We start from the raw sequence: 17,524 nt of genomic DNA, 5'->3' as shown, positions 1-17,524 counted from the left end.
TTGATCCAATGTTGGTTAATAGTATTTCATCACAGCTGATCTGTACACCGAGCAGTTGAAAATGCTTCCTGCTTACATAAACAAATTCAACTTGTGATGGTGCCTTTATATCAACGTGTACGATCTAATTAGGATAAACAGCTGCTGCAAATTGTACTTTTATGCTGGCCTGTTAATCTGCAGTGTATACTGGAATCTGGTGTATTTGGATAACTGCATGCCACACAGCTGCCACGGCTCGGCTCAGTGTCGACTGGCTCAGTCCCAATTGGTCGGCCAGTTCTCGCTGAAATGACCCCGTATCTGGGAGGCCCGTGTGGTCAGCACCTGTATGGCCACAGGTAGGGCATGGCTCCTGGCCATGTCACGCTCCGAGCGCCGCAGCAGCTCAGCGCACAGGCCCACTGAGGGTGGCCAACAACTCCAAAGTGCTACAAATGTGCCTACGCCCACCAGGCGATCGACGTGGAGGACCGCATGTTTCCATGGACATTTCCCTTTTGATAAATCTGAAAGTGAGCATGGGGAAAGTGCATTTGCGCTGTTTGCACATGAGGCTTCTGTAGTTTCCAAATAAAGCCTCACATTTGAAAGAAATGGTGATCCTCACTCACTGCACAAGTGACTAGTTTTAATGTTTTGGTTGGTTCTTGTAGACCTTGATTGTTATATATGCTGATTGTTGTATATGCTGATTGTTGTATATGCTGATTATTATATATGCTGATTGTTGTATATGCTGATTGTTATATATGCTGATTGTTGTATATGCTGATTGTTGTATATGCTGATTGTTGTATATGCTGATTGTTGTATATGCTGATTGCTATATACGTTGCGCCACTGTAATGATTTTTTTTTTTTAGATGACTGCACAGGATTTTTGATATTGGCTGTTTCTCTTTTCAAGCTCTAACTGTGTGACTTTCTGTTGCTCCTTTTTCTGCCTCCTCTCACAGGCAACAGACTCGGACCTCTTCTCCAATGTCACCTACCGGATCAGGACTGAGGCAGCCCGACAGCTGTTTTCTCTGAACCCTATTACAGGGGAGCTGGCTGTGCTGCAGACGCTGGATTTTGAGGACCTGGCAGCTTTGGGCATTGGGACCTCTTATGCTTTCCAGGTAGAGGCTGTAGACCAAGGAGGGATCATGCCCCCGGGGCAGGCAACTGTCACAGTCCGCATCACGGTAGGAGTCCCTGGATGTTCTATCAGCAGTCCTCTTTTATCTTCTCATCTGTCACTTGTAATGAATACAGGATGACTGTTAGCAGTCCTATATTAGCTCAACATAACTGGCAGTCTATAGATTACAATGGTAAAGATTCTAATGTTCTGTTATGCATCATAAATGCAGCAGAGGTTTTCTTTGTAAGACACACCAGGCCTCTCAAATATAAACCTTTGGCGGTGTGAAGGCCTTTTTTTTCCACAGGTGCTTGTTTATGGAGCCAGAGGAGTGAAATTGTGCAGCAAGTCTGCATGGCACCCCACAGGCACCAGTACCAGAACCACTCCCATTCTGCTCATCCCGCTTTCAATCGGAGATACTTCGGTTATGATGGAGATTGAATGAAAAGGGCTCCTGAAAATTCACCATCCCAACGGACTGTTTGACCAGCTAAAAAAAAATTTCTTTGGGAGGTTGTTCTGCACCGTTCCACCAAAACACCATAAAGTCAAATTTAAACCAGATTGGTTCTGTGTAAAAAATATTCAAATAACAAACACACACTTATTTGGGATCTTGAAGTTCCAGATACAAATATGAAATCCTTTGATGGAAGCATCCGCTCCTCAAAGCAGGATGAGTCGACTAGGAATGTTCTGGTGCACATACGCGCATCACATTTAAAAGAAATCTTTTAATGACTTGAATTTCTTTTTGAAAGATTGTTTTTTTTTTCAATTCTTTTTTTATTGCCAGCATTTTCATTTGCATGTCTTTCAGCGACAATGTCTCAATTGCGTGACTGCAGTCTTTATATTATGCTGGATAAGAGGCAGCTCTTAAAGTAATACAGGAAGGGCTGCCACAGCCAGTTTGTCCTCTGATAAGGACACACATTGTTGTGGTGTTCAAGCTGTCATACAGGAACTGTGCTGATAGGATGAGATTCAGAGCAGCTCCTTTATATAAAATGGCAGACATGAATTGGAATGAGCCTTATGGATTCTTCCTGTATTCATGAGGACTTGAGATGGTGCTGAGTCGGCTCCTTCAACATATAAAAACCTCCTGAGGGTTATTGAAGTCATTTCTGTTTGATTTTCCTTTGGATTGTTTTTCTGTTTCTTCTTTTCATTGAATGCCTTACAGTGACGGATGGAGTGTCCTGTGGGTCTACTTCCTCCCAACAGGTCTCTTATTTCTTCCATCCTTTTACTGAAAGTGAAAAGGTCACCTGAAAGACAGACACCCTCACGTGTCCTCGCATACTGCTGCTAATGTGTCAAAACAGTGGGGAAAATCAGCTGTCCTCCTGGATTAGGCCGCCGTGTTGCCGAGGAGTGTGCACCACTCTTTCAGGGTTGTAAACTGGAAGAAGGGATGAGGAATTTAGCAACAGTTTTTTATGGTATTAGAGATTTTAATTTCACTCATGAGCTGTTGACATATGTTTACATTTGCTTCAGATTGTCTGCAGCTGTTTAAACCCTGCAGTGGGGAGATTTATTTTAAAAAAAAAAGCACCAGCTCATTATGTGCAGAGCTGCACTTTCCAGCCAGCAGCAGCAGCAGAGCTACATTACAGATGCAGTAAAATAATCCTTCCTGGAATCTCTTTTCTTTAGGACATGAATGACTTCTCACCCGTGTTTAGCCAAGACCTGTACAAAGGCATGGTGGCACCCAATGCAGAGAAAGGAACGGTGATAACAACGGTGTTAGCGGAGGATCGGGACCCTCCGGTGAGTAAGAACCTTCGCAATACGTCACGTCTATATTTAATACACACAGCGCATAAAGTACAAGCTACAAAATTTAGGCAGATGTTTATCTCCTTATGTGATGTTTCATCCACATCCGGCTGGAGAATTTGCCACAATGAATTTTGAAGAGGCTCAGAAGGCTCTTATTTATAGACGGTAGCACTGCGTACATTAAGGTTCCTCACTTGGATGAGTCATTTATCAGCTCCCCAGATTTATTTATCTCTCTGAGCTTAGTGCTAAAAATGCCTCTTATAAGTACTTCTGGGAAGCCTGGATGTGACACCTTTTAAGACTACAAATTATGACTGGGGAAAACAGGATGGAAATGCCCCTTGTGACTTTTTTAGTCTTCTAAGAGTATGTCGACGGAATAAAATACAAATTTAGGGGTTTTTTTAACAGTCTTTATTCTGCATTCAGTAGAGTAGAAGCTGTTTTATTTGCTGTGGCATCAATCTTTCAGATTTCTCCAAAACAAACCACTTTTATCTTTTGTGTGTCTATTATTTATAGTTGTTTGTGGCTTAATTCTGCCAGAGTCCGGCCGCTCTTAATTTCTGCGAGACTTTCCATACGTTTCCCCCGCTGGCGGCATCACATCAGGGCTGGGTGACTTCGGTCGCGCTGTGTTGCATGTGAAATCTGAAGGATAATGCCTGTCAGACTGAGCCGTGGGCGGAAGTCACCTCACAGCGTCACAATGATGACAGCACGTCTTGCATTTTCCCCCGCTTTCCTTGTCTCATCTCCACCTCACTGTTCAGACTTGAAATGATCTCTTTAGCTGGGACTCAAATCTTAAGGATTTTAACAGGACTTAAAGGCAAGTCATGTTGAAGAGGGAGGCAAAATGACCCCAAGCTCAACTAAGTGGCACATCGGAGCGATTCTGCAGACATCTTTGACAGACAGGGGATTAGAATTTGAACCCAGAGCTGATGAACTAGCAGGTTATTGAACTGAAACTGGGAGCTCAAATGATTTTGTTGATGGGATGTCTGTCAGAGACTCCCCCCAGCTGAACAGAACTCAGGCCTGTTTAAAAAATGACATGCACACTTTGTCTCTAAAGTAATGATGCCGTAAACAAGAGCTCTGCAAATTAAAAAGTCGATTTTTAAAAAAAAATGTTTTTCTCGTGGCAACAGCCCGCAGGAAAAGGGGTGATATCGCCTTTTTTTATTTTAAATCAAGCTGTCTCCAACAACTTTTTCATTACCTGTTGGAAAACAAGTTGAAAAGCTTTTAGAGGTGAGGCCCACTTTGCAAGTCCCCCTCTGTGAATTCACTCTGATGGTTTTTGTATATTGTAAAGAGACACTTGTGTGAGGAATCCTCCCAGAGGATCAGCTGTTTCTACAGGTTTCACCTCATTTCTCTAGCCTCAGGATTTACTCCCTCCCTGGGGAGTAAAATCAGTGCAGAGAAGGCAGCAAACCTTATTAGACAGAAACCAATGGGATGAAGCTGCAGTTATATAACGTAAAGCGATGACTATTAATCAGAAATCGTGGTTAATGTCGTGAAGAAGGTACAGCGCTAATGTAGGTGTTTTAGTCTGCGAGTCAGTTTAACGGCAGTAATTCTATTGTCTAATGAAAGGCCAGAAACTTGAAGCACTTAATGTTTAACTATTTTAGAGACCTCTTGAAGAAAATGTAAGAAAGCCATTAACCTGCCTAATTAATTTAACTTTACTGTCTTTGAAAAGGTGAAAGGCAAACCGCTCTTGTTCTTCCCACTTCTTCATCTCCTTCCAGGATACCCCAGCCAGCTTTGTCCGCTACCGAGTGGACCTGGACAGGTCTCCCTACAGCGGCAGCATCTTTGATGTGGAGGAGGAAACGGGAAGAATCGTCACTAAGGTCAACCTCAACGAAGAACCCAGCGTCACCTTTAAGGTGAGCCCACGTGGTGACTGGAAAGGCCGTTGGGAAGTTTGTTTTCTCAAGGTACCAAGAAGAGAAGCTGATCTCGTTCATGGGGCCCAAAATAGGACACAGGAGGCATAATCAAGTTCTCCCAAGCTGTGAGAAGTCTCCAGACAATATATTTCTCTGCTCCTGTGGGGACCATATTACCGTAAGCCTATTAGTTGCTCTTTTGCTGCTGCTCAACTCTCCCTCAGTAAACCATTGAGGAAGTGCGCTCACAAATGCAGTCCCTATAATCCTGATGTTCGCATGACATCAGCAGAGATGTTCTCATCCAAACACACGTTGTCCTCCATCTACAGTCAAATATTTCACCTTAAAATATCATCAAATCATCGCTCTTCATAACCAAAACCTCCACGTACTCCATCAGGCTGATTGTGCCGACTCATGGTCACTCATGGTAACTGTCTATATAATGATGCGTATTGTGATACAGAGTGGGCGAGATCAGCTCTGCAGCTTCGCTTCCTCCTGCTCGCCAGTGCTTCTCCGTGTGTCCACAGTGATAATTACCTCCTATGTGTTCCCGTATTGATGTGCTGGCACATCTAAAATTCTGATCAGTGGGCCACTCGCTCAGCGATCACACTGTCAGTCCCAGTGAAGTCACTTCTTTGATTTGGGCTCCCGTGTTTCCTTTGCGCTGGACTGTTTCCCTTCCTCTGTTTCTTTAAACACTCACTTATGTTTATTCTCTTCCTTCCTATCTCCTCTGTCTCCGTGTCACCCCAGCTCACTACCGAGTTCTCCACACTCAATGATTGCAGATCAATACATTAGTACACGCTCGTGGCGAGTCCAGCAAGACGGCTCACAGCATCCCGTTTTGTCAGTCCGCCCGTGTTAAGATGCCAAGCATGTCTTCACCAGGCTGCCACTGGAGGGAAATGATCAGTGCTGTGCCTGGTCCAAACAGCGCCGCTGTTATCTAAGGCTTCACATTTGTTTCTGCTTCATTAGCTTCATCAGCCTCTTCTCTTCTGTGCCGCAGTTGTTTATCATCGCCTTTGACGACGGCGAACCGGTGAAGACCAACAGCACTCTGGTGGAGATCACTGTCCTCCAGCCCTCTCGGATCCCCATCTTCACCCAGGAGGAGTACAGGTTGGTCATCTCTGCACGCGCTTTGTCATTTGGGCTTTCAGGTTATGTGTGAAAGGAGCTGCAGGGCTTGTTCAGACCCTCATTTCAGGTTGTTTAATACTGTTCAGTTTTCAATGTTACCACTTTGTGAGTTATTGGGCCTTGAATTACCTTCAATGACCATGAAGATACAATTTCTTGTGCGTGCCTTGTCTGGTAAGGACGATAACTGTACTTTATTGTTCCCCGAACACTCAATAAGATTCTTGCAGGTCTTCTTGTTTGCCTTGCTTTCTTCCCCCTGCATGACTGATGAATCAGCTTTTAGTGTGAATATGCATTAGAGCTTCGGGGTGGATGCAGCTGATCATCGCTGCTATAAACATAATTTGTTTCTCTCTAAAGGCAACGGACGGCTTTCTTTGAGTTCATTAGTAGCCTGTTTTGACAATATTAAGTGTTTAGACCATCAAACTAGCAGAGAGGTGGGGGATGATGGAACAAAATCTATAGTTCTCTGAGATCACTGTTGTCTGCACATGTGATCTATGAGCGTACTCTTCCAGAGCTGATTAGAGCTTGTCTGAACTAATATTACTGAGGTTTATGGGCCAAACACTCATTTATTATTAAACCAGCCCAGTTTGCTTTGAGAAATCTGCCATAGTGGTTGGATGGGTTTACCGTTCTCTAGGAGATCCTAAACATTCACCTTATCTGTAGTGAGCAACCTTTGTGACCTTTCATCATATCTTTTCCGCTCTCACTGATGTTCTTCATTCTTTCTGACCACACCTTAACACGAGCATATCTTCAGGGGGGGTGTATCACACATATAGCATATCAACGGGGGGGTGTATCACACATGACCCAGCCGTTCGTCTGTGTTCTGACCTTCTCCTGTTGCTCACTTTTTATTTAATCATCCATAGTGAATCAGCGGTGTAGTTGCTTTCTGTCTGACACAGGCACACGTACACCAGTCAGGGACCTCTGTAAAGTAACAGTGTTAGCCGTAGCCAGTGACAGATCTGCCCTAAATTGTGAAGCATGAAAGCATTAGCCAGGCGCTGGAGCCACTTTTGGCTCTCCAACAGAGAGCATCCAATCTGCTCCCTCTCTGATGAATCGTCCACCTTATTCCTCATCTCTGCGTGTCTCTCCCAGAGGACGGTTCTGAGCAGAATTCATTCTGAAAACGTTAGCAGGAGATCTCATCTGTCTCTGTGATAGCAGTTAGTTATAGCAGCAATCAGGTATGCTATGCCTGCAGGTCCAGAGCACACAATTAAACCATCTCTGTGGGGTTTTGGCTGACTTAATGAATCCTGCTCCTGCTTTATAGTTGCTCACCTCCATCTGTCACTGGGAAATGAGGGGTTCCCAGTCATTGTTGGCTGGAATAGATGACTAACATTGGAGCTGCTACTGCAGCAGCGCACTATAATGTTCTTTGCAGAGACTTTGTGACCATTTGTCGAATCAGAAATACAAAAACATTTGTAGACATTTTCGTGTTTGACTACCCTCCAACTGTTTTTCAAACATGCATTCAGCAATGTTGTTTACCTCAAACCAGTTGTGGGTTTATGAAATGGTTTCCTGCAGAGGGAGGGAGTGCATTTACCTCAGCAATGCTTCTCACTTAAAGCTTCAGTCGGTCCCACCCCCCTTTTTTTCTCTTGCACATAAACACATTTTAAATGCTCACACATCACTTCAGACGGTGGAAGAGCGTGGTGATGCATTAATGTTGGTGTTCGGTGTCATTATTCACTATTCAAACAGAATTACATCAATGCGATGTGACAACCATCTTCCTGCATCATTATTAACGCTAATTACAACCAACTGTTTGGTAATGTGGCTGGTTCCCATCAGCTGCTGTGCAGTAGGTTTGCTCAGTTAACATTGTATTGGACTAATTGTGCGCTGATGTGAATGTTATTTTAGTAGAAATTCTGTTTTAAATGCATTTCTTTTAAAAACTGCCTAAATTCCATGGGGGAAAATATGGGAATCCAAATTGCCTGGAGTCCTTTGGTAGCATCATTTTAACAGACCCAATCCAATAATATCCCTGATCCCAACCCCAGCTTCCTAAATTATTAGTTATAGTTGCGCTCAGTTGTGTCTGCCCCATGAGACGGTGCTGATCGAAGTCAATCCTCTGCTAGGAGTTCTGCGATCGACTTTGTAATCCCTGATGGCTTCAGCTGTTATCTGCCACTTTTCAGGGTCTCGACTGTGACATCATCTGTAACAGCAACAAACTTCTGCTTTGTGTGTGTATGTAAAAAAAAATAACAAAAAAAAAAATACAATAACTTTCTACTAAAAGCTCGTAGATATAATGCTAACAGGGAGTCTTTAGTACTGAGTGGATGAAAATAGAATAAATGTGCATTTCCCCTTGAGAATGTGACACGTTCCCATTATGTAAATCCGCTCTTGTGTGCTGAAGCTAGATCATTGGCCTCGTGTTGAACGCCTGTGGTTTTCTCTGCTTTTACCTTTCTCGCAGCACTTCCACTCCTAGATCCAAATCACATGAGAATTTAGCCTCGAGCCTCTGGGTATTTCATTTTGCTCCATCCCAGCTCGACTTTGCCTGAGCGTTACCTCCTCGGTTTGGCTCGCCATGTCAGTTTACTCCATGTTAGCCTCTGAGATTCGAAAAGTCACATTATGGCATCAACAGAGCTGAATATATATTTTTTTAATCAGTTTTTTATTTATTCACACTGACTGACTCTAAGGCTTCATAATGACACCCCGCTGTGTAATTTCCTTTAGCGATCAGGTTGCGTCCTTGTTTAGATGTGCTGTTAGCTGTGCTGTGTGCAGAATGCAATAACATGACAAAAAGAGTAATTTACTGTTCCTGTTAGATGGCTCATCGCCTCATCCTCTGCTTCTGTAGTGTGTATTACCCTAAACTCGCTGTGTTAACACTCCAGTAAGGGTCCTGCACGCGGTTGTTCAGCTTTTTGATGTAGCTGGTCACTGGTGGCCCCCTTTAAATCTCCTTTTCCCAGGTCACAAGTGACAAGAGCCAAAAACCAGGAACAATACTCGATTGTCCGCGTAAAAAGACGTGACCTCAGTTGCAAGAACAGTTTTGTGGAATCCATTACATCTCAACACACAGTACAGTGTAATGCAGTGATTGCTGCCTTTTTCTATATTTGTCATATTATTTCTACTTTGGATGCAACACTGTTATATTAGCAGACCCATACAGCTGAGGGACAGCTATGCGTAGAACCGTTTTATCTGTCGGAGCATTTGTTCGGGACATTTTCAGTTCAACCAGAGTTCAGCACGGCCTCGTCTTAACATCAGAAATGCAGAAACGTCCCAATACATACACAATACCGACCTTTTACTGCGACGTTACCTGACATGAATCTATTGTTATAGTATTTCCATGCGGTCTCCTCCATTTACTGTAGAGCGAACTGCTGCCCAATCCAACATGACTTTTGAGTTTTTAAGGAGGTGGTGCTACAAATGTTAATGAAGCAGAAATGCAGCCCACCCAACCTGACTGCAGCACAAATGACCTTATCAGAAATGACATAATCAGTGTAATCTGCCTTCTTCTCCTTCGCTCGTACTTCAGCGAGGCCATCGGGGTATCGGAAACAGTGTTAAAATGATTCATATCATCGACTGAAGAGGAAACCATCCGGGAGTGATCATGTATTCTCTTTATGGCGGCGATGTCGCAGGCAGCAGATGTTGCTCCATACCTGCAGCATTAATATGCAGCCCTGCAATAGTCGAACACAACAACAGATTATTGAGCGATGCCCTTAGTAACATTGTTAGCACACCTTAGTGAGCGGTGTCACCACGGGTACCGTCGAGAGTGGAGCTGCTAATTATGTCATTACTGACAATATGGGGAAATGATTCTGCTTTATGACAGATGAACGTTACAAACTCACTCAGCATTTTCTTAGGGAAGCCTTTTAGAGTAGATGATTTCTCTTTTAGACTTGCCTGTTTAATTGGGTGTTTCCTGCGTTAATGTTCTGAGTATTTAAACACCTCAGAGTTCTGAAGTAGAAGAAGAATCATTCATTCATCCCACAGAAATTACCGGTACTGTTTTTACACACAAGATGCTTTCAGTTAATGAATGTGAACATACAGTGAACACCTGCACATGTAATCATTAAGGGAGAGGCCGGCCCTGTCGCAGGCACCCTGAGCATTTAAGTATTTGCTGCCTTGCTCAGGAGTACCTTCACAATCCTCTGAAAGCCTCCCAGCACCTTTACTGCTAGCAGCCTCTTTTTCAATTTTTGGTCCCTAACCGTGACTTGAACTGCTGCTGCTGCTGCTGCTGTGACAGAAGCAGCGACAGCAGTGCTCGTTGGGCATTTAAAGGGTTACTCTGAGCCCTGCTGGGGTCTCTCCCACACTGTCTGCATGTGTCAGGGCAAATAACCACAGGCTTACAAAATAAAACCCCAACAAAGTCAACCCTCTGCTTCTGCCACCTCATTCCCTCCGCCCTGTCTCCCATCATGTGAGCTACAGCTTGATGGTGTGGAGAGCATTCATCCTCCTGAAGGGCATGATTGATTTTCAACCGCAGGTTTGAATCCGCTGTAGCGAGCCTTGAAATTGTTAAAACCAGAAGTGCACTGACCTTTCACTAGCATCTGCTAAATAGGCAGACGTCACTCGGCTGTCTGAGAGACGCCCAGTCACATTTATTTCACCAATCCCAAATATCAGCTAAAAGGTCAATGTTGCAAGCCTGCCAAGACAAGCAGAACACGCTGGACTATAAGTCCTCACTACAAACCAATAGTAAGCATGTGTGGACGCAGGATCGCCAACAGTCAGACTGGCGCGGACATGAAGAGAAACACCGGCGAGGGGAAAACGTTAAAAAAAACAAAGCAGGACTCGTTTGTTTGCCTCCCAGTAAGAGACGGAGTGGTTTCCAAATCTTATAAATGCCCCACCGCGGTGCTCTTGAAGAAGGAGGGATGAGGAGGAGATCAAACTGGTTTTACTGGGCAGAATCCAATATGTGAGTCAGTGCAAGGTTTAAACTGAAGAAGCCTCTTGTTTAGCTGTGTAGCATTATGTAGCACACATAAAAGGAGGTGTTCATTTCTGAATATAATCAGGCTGCTGTAAATAAAAGAGCTGCTGCTTTCAAAGAATCCTCATTAGACATTTAGTGTCATTTTTCAATGAACATGCTCATTAAATATCGGTGCCATTCCAGACCTATCTATAACGCCTGCGTATGTGTTCTAGGTGACATGATTAAGGTTAGAGTTATTGTTGGGGCACAAAAAGACAAAGGGATTATATACTATTCTGGCTAAATTTATCATTAATTACTATAGCAATTTATTGTTGAAGTCAATGTATTTTCAAACAAAGGTCAAAGCTTTGAGACAGTAAAAACTCACTTCTAGGACATGTTGGCATATTAAGATTCTCTATTCTTCAAGTTGGAAGCAGATGTGTTTGTTCAAAATGTGTTGGCAAGTGAAAAAGCAAAGTCTTTATGACAATTTTATCCTGGTAAAATGAGGGGAAATGGTGCAAATGCTTTACAGACCAAATAAGAGTCTGTAAATAAGTATAAGACATTTTCAAACATATGAAGTGATTTTTTTTGTTTGTTTGTTGTGGTGACAAATGTTGTGTAAGAAAAGTTGATTTAGGCAGGAGCAGCAATTAGTCAGGCATGCAGGAAACAGAACCGTTTCACATTGTGAGCCCCAGCGACTGGCCCAGTCAGACACCAGCGTCCAGGCGTTTACTGGCCCAGGGCTGGAGGATAATATCATCCAGTGGGCTGACACGGCCCAGCCGGCTCATACTGTCCGCCAGAGCAGTAAATGTTGTACTCCTCAACGTCCCCCTCCCTCGTGCCCCTGAGAAGCTGTTTTGTGTTTTGACGGCCTCTTTCTTTTCCTGGAGAAATGCTCCAGTGTGACCACAACAGAGACGGTGGGTCTGCTGTTGCAAGATAAGTGATCAGAGGAATGGCTCAGAGAGGAACGTGATCAGACCTGTGGTTGTGATGACAGGTTCCCGCTTATGCTAGCTGTACTCCCTGTTACAGGTGTTGGATTCCAGAGATGTTTTTTAGCATCTGAGACTTCATTAGTAAATCCTATTAGCAAGTGAGAGTCAGCAGCCCATCAGGAGTCTGAGCTCATATCTGCACGTGCTGAATCTGGTTTGCAGCAGCGAGTCTTTGACTGAGCAGATGAGAGGTTTTAAGGCCACAATAGTCAGAGAGACCTGTTAAACCTCCCGGTTTAAGGCCATTCCCCGGAATCCACTTTGACATCCATCACATGTACAGAATATTCCATTGAGCATTAAAAATGTTCTTTGCCAAAAAAAATAGTCGGGATTTTTAAAGGCCAAGTGTTCTGCTATATGTTTGAAGATTTTTAAACTCCTATTTTTAGGGGCACTTAAAAGCAGTAACCTTTAAGATATGGCTTTAAAAAGTAAAAGAACAACATTAACAATGATGTCAATGGTCTGGATTATTTTAGAAAATGTGCAATACATATACATAATGACTATAGGTTTCACGGTCCATACAGTATAAATATGAACATTAATGAGGTCAGTGTCTTTCAATGAGACTGGTTTTAAAATGTTAGGCTGACTGTAGTTTATTCTGGGATAAAACTGTTCTGTGTGTTATTCTACAAATTGCTTCAGAGCTTTTTCATTTTTATGTAATATAGAAAGGAGCAGTTAAATCTCCCTCGCTCATACTAATAATAAGAATTTGGGGCTGTCAAAGGAGAATGCAGACTATTTATTCAGATTAATCACAGGGCCACTGTGGATTAATGTAGATTAATCACAATTAATTCTAGGCCGTTGTTAATTGTGCTGGATCAAATAAATATACCTGCTTGAAATTTGTTTTATTTAGCAATTTGTGCAACCTGTCTAAAGGCTGTTTCCATGATGATTTTGGTGTTCTTAGGATCCAGGCCAGACTTTGATTTTTGCTTTGATTGTTTCCTAGGTGGACATCACCCATGTGTGTGTGCATAGGCCTCCCCAACTGCTTGATTCATGTTTGGAGTGGCAGCCTTTTAAAAAGGACCAATAAGATGCGTAGAGATGTCCATCTTGATGGTTCTGCTGACAAATAGCATCATAGCACCAGTCCTGGCCAGTGAGTCAACACGTGCTGCATTAAAGTTCCAAAATACTCGAGAAACTAAATTTGTTATCCCCTTAAATATATCTACAATAATGGAGTAGACTAGGAACTGCCATCATTTGCATTACATTTGCAAGTATAAATACTGTAGATGAATATTTAGACACATGGGATCATCTGATTTTCAAATCAAGGCCATTGCAGAATGAAAGTGTTTATAATTCCCTCTGCAATGAGCACTGAGTGGTATGAAGAGACATTAGGGGTTATGAAAGGTGCTAAACTGATCTAAGATGAGCCCCGATTCCTCTCGACATCAGGTCAACACACCTGATTTCCAGAGCGTGCGTCCAAGGCCGTATGTTTTCCTGCCTCGCTGGATGTGATGGACAAGGCTCCGCTCTGCCCGCTGATGTATGCTGATATATTCAGCCACAGAGAAACCCCTCTCCTCCTATGGGAATAGAGTCCCTTCTCTGATACCCACCGAGTGAAGGGGGGGGCGCTGGACATTGCCACTCGCTTCAGTATTCTGTCCATCGGCACCACCCTGAAATCACAATACCATTTCCTGTCAAACTGGGTCAGAGCACGCACGTTGGTTCATTCCCCTCCTGCCGCGCCACCAGTCGCAGCATATGAAGCTTGGCCCTGGCCCCTGTGACAAAAGGGTCAATGAAGCGGCCCTTGGATGTTTCAGTGCTTCCTACCCAGAAGTGGAGCTCTCTGTCTTTGCTTTGTTAGTCGGAATACGTGTGGGAAGAGAGCAGCCGCAAACCGGCTGGATCATTTTGGCAGAAATTGGCTTTTATTTTCAAACCAAATGAATCCTCCCGCTGCTTGTTTACAGGCGGAGGCACGACAAACAAAGCGTCCCATGAATGTTTAGATCAATTTGTCACCTTGGCGACGGCTCCCAGTCATGTGAGTGTTGCCAATTAAGCGGAAGGCCACACTAAAGAAGGGAAAAGGCCCTTTTTGCTCTTTATTTGCAGGTAACATCACGGTCGCAGGAACCAAAATGAACGGAAACAATGCTTGAAAACAGGACCCATTATTGTCTAGATCATTGTAGCTTAACCAGCGATGCGTTGCAATTGTTTACATTGTCATCTAAATGAATCACATTATTTTACCAACCATGAAAATGCACCTTAAACAGGAGTCTCCTTAGTTTAAACCAACTGCTTTATTGACTTCCTGTTTTCCTGCTTCCTGCTGTTTGACTGTGATCATTTTAACACCACAGGCAGCCTCAAAGGGGCCGTGAGGGGCATTTAACCTTTTCAGAAAAATATTCTAATGAGGCCTCCTCCTCTAAAATGGTATGAACTGGAAAGTTAAGATGCTGTCGTTTGCCGAGGACACATAATCGTAACTCTGACAAAGAATCCTCCTGTTCCATGCTGCTCTGCCTGGACCTGGACCTGATGTGTCCTGTCTTATTTACTCACATGTCACCAATTAGCAAGTGAAAGACTCGGGGTTGGTTCAGTGAGCCAGGCTGATTAACCATTGTCCATGGTGGGGTTAGCAAGTGCATCTCTGTTATGACTCTTGTGCTTAAGACCTTGAGACAGGTGAAGACCTCCTTGCACCCAAGGAGATCCCTCTTTATACATCCCACCATTTCCCTCTCTGTGATATAGTGCATGAATAGCAAGGGGAAGGCAAGCTAAAGAGATCGTTGACACATTTTCAGCAGCCCCTGCACTGCACTATGAGTTCCAGACACCTCTGTCTTGTCTCATAAGCATCAGTGCACCATTAGCCTTGGGGCAAAGTGCTCCCCGACACCTGTGTGCCGCCCACCACTCTCAATGGCGTTCCGTTCACCTTGTCATGTTGACACCAGGGTTCTGCTGCAGCCTGTAGACATGTCAGCTTCTTATTCTTCTACTTAACTTTGATACAACAATTTTTTTTCTCATCCAAGGATGAAAGTACTGACGGGTGGGCTCTTCTCATTAACATTTATTACTATTCATAACGGCATAACTGACTTGTTTTGTGCTTTGACAGATGAATAATCTTCTTGAGAACTTTTTCTGGTAACATGGGTCATTTGTCAGTTCAGCACCCTTAAATTCTAGTGAAAATGAAAAATCGTAATTTTCCATACAGTTGGTTCTGCTGGACTGTCTTGTATTAGCATTAGCTAATGCTGAACCGTCTCATAAACTGACGTGAACCCACATGTTTGATCCACATGTCAGACAAATATTGAAACAGTTGACAGTTTATCTGATATTTCCCATATCCTTTAGAGGCCAACAGATATTGATCACCAAAGATGACAGCCTAATCCTGGACAGATAAAAAGGCTCCCAGAATTACACTCCTATTGAGAGAATAACTGCCGGTCCTCCTCAAATTGATCCTAGTTGTTGTATTGCTGAACCGCTCAGTGGGGCAGCATCTGAGGGGAGCCAGATATCTTTTGAGTGCACATTTTGATCTGGACGCCGGTGTGCGTGCGCACCTTTCTGTCCACATGTGCCCCATTTCCGCCTACACAGCTGCACGCTTGACATTCACACGCGGCTCCGCATTTATCTGCAGCTCACAGCCTTCAGCAAGAGCCGCTTTGTAGGGAAGTCATAACCTGTCAACTCGGCTTGTTCCCAACAATCACACCATGCAGCCCAACACTGCTGTCCCACACGCGGTGCTTTCATAACTGATCTGCACAGCAATTAACACCCAGATGGCAGTTATACATATACAACGGTCGGCGTTCCATCCAGGGCTCCCGCAGTCAACCTGTCATAGCGTCCTTGAGGAAGATACCGAATCCCAAATGTCTCCTAGGGCTGCCTGGTGGGTGTGTGAATATATCTGGTAAACTTTGACCCTCCTGCCACCAGTGCAAAGTCAAAAACACCTGCCTGTTTTTATACATCTAGCTTGTCTCATTGACAAGAGTAAAACTGTGCAAGCGGACGCCCAGAAGTTTTAAATTTGATTGTAGAACATGCAGATTTGGAAGGAATGATGCCTCTGGGTATTATGCTCAAACATTTCATAAATATTAATTCAATAGATTTTTTTTCATCTCTCTTATACACATCTCCTGTGAAACATAATAAGGTTTAGCATTTAAAACATTTCACTTTTCTCTCTGACCGAGAGTCCGCAGAACTTCACAAGCACGTGTCATGTGATGCCAGTCTTTTATTAAAATTCCATTTAAATTTGATTTCCATCCACCCTTTTTTATGAGCCACCACTAATATGACTCTTTAATTCGTATTCTAAATCAGGGATGTGGGTGATGCTGGAGTCTCTACCAGCAGCAGTACATGGACAGCACCATTCACCGAGGGGCTATTTAGTGTCTCCAATCACCCTAATGAACCTATCCCTTGGGGAAAAAAGAGGTCTTACTATTTCTATCCATCGATATATGCACATATATTACAGATTGTATGTATAAATCTAATGTTTTAAGTAACTAAATGTGTTTAGAATCATGAGGACTGCAGTGGCTTGTGGTGATTTTAAAATAACATGAATAACATGAAATTGAAGGGTACTTTAGTGTCCATGTAAAGCCTATGGTATATTTAGTTCTTTTTCCGCAAGCATTTGCAAGCGTTTTTCTCATTTTGACGTTCTCTTAAAGGATATAATGGCCGCATTAAGAAATCCCCTCCTCCTGTCCTCAAGAGCAGGATGGATTTTTGCTTCCGTCTGCCTCGGAGACTGCGCTTATATAGTTATTATCACTAACTGCCCTGTATTTTCCACAAAAAGGCAGCACTACACATACATCGTGCGGCCAGTTTCTTTGCAGCACAGCCTCAATAATGTAATCTCCCAGCATGGGATGCTATATCGCACTGCTTGGCAGAAGAGGGGAGTCATTTTCTTTTCATTCATTTTTCATGAAATGTCTTTAAGTGATATTTGTCTCTGGAGATAGGAAATAAAGCCCCCAGGGTGGGGGGTATATACAGTGGATGTCTTCAGCGGCGTCTCATAAGAAGCCTCCCTCTGCATGTCGATATTCTGCACCAATTGTCATAAGGTAACTTAGCGGGTTGTTTTACTCCAGTGTGGGGTCCAGACTTTGTCATTTATTGCCTCCGCATCTGTGCATCCTCTCAGTTGTGTCTTGTTTGGAACATTGTGTTATCGGTGTAGTGAAAATGTGCTGGAAAGGAGGAACAGGGACAGAGGAGGAGGTTTGAAGGGTCGATACACACCCTCGCCCGAGCGTCCGCCGCTCCAGGCTTGCGTGCGACTGCCTGGCTTCTTCCTTCTGCTGTTATACGAGGGAGAAATATTTCTAAATGCAAAATTGCCATGGAGAGCTTCTCCAACATGCCCACAGAACTCAATACGGAGGGCTAAAATTCAGACATGGCAGAATAGGGAAAATAA

General features: G+C 43.6%; 1 protein-coding gene across 1 annotated transcript in view; it reads left to right on the top strand.

Annotated features, from left to right (window-relative positions):
• The window catches only part of pcdh15a (protocadherin-related 15a), a 122,255-nt gene that overhangs the window by 78,885 nt on the left and 25,846 nt on the right, over positions 1-17,524 (top strand). Inside the window, exons 21-24 of the mRNA XM_057047476.1 lie at positions 960-1,190; positions 2,798-2,914; positions 4,699-4,839; positions 5,867-5,979. Of these exons, the coding sequence (XP_056903456.1) occupies positions 960-1,190; positions 2,798-2,914; positions 4,699-4,839; positions 5,867-5,979 (602 nt within the window). The remainder of the gene's footprint in view (positions 1-959; positions 1,191-2,797; positions 2,915-4,698; positions 4,840-5,866; positions 5,980-17,524) is intronic.

The sequence above is a fragment of the Takifugu flavidus genome, chromosome 11, assembly GCF_003711565.1.
Source record: "Takifugu flavidus isolate HTHZ2018 chromosome 11, ASM371156v2, whole genome shotgun sequence".
In the NCBI taxonomy this organism is placed as follows: Eukaryota; Metazoa; Chordata; class Actinopteri; order Tetraodontiformes; family Tetraodontidae; genus Takifugu; species Takifugu flavidus.
The sequence above is the reverse complement of the archived record's forward strand: the minus strand, read 5'-3'. Positions and strand labels throughout refer to the sequence as shown.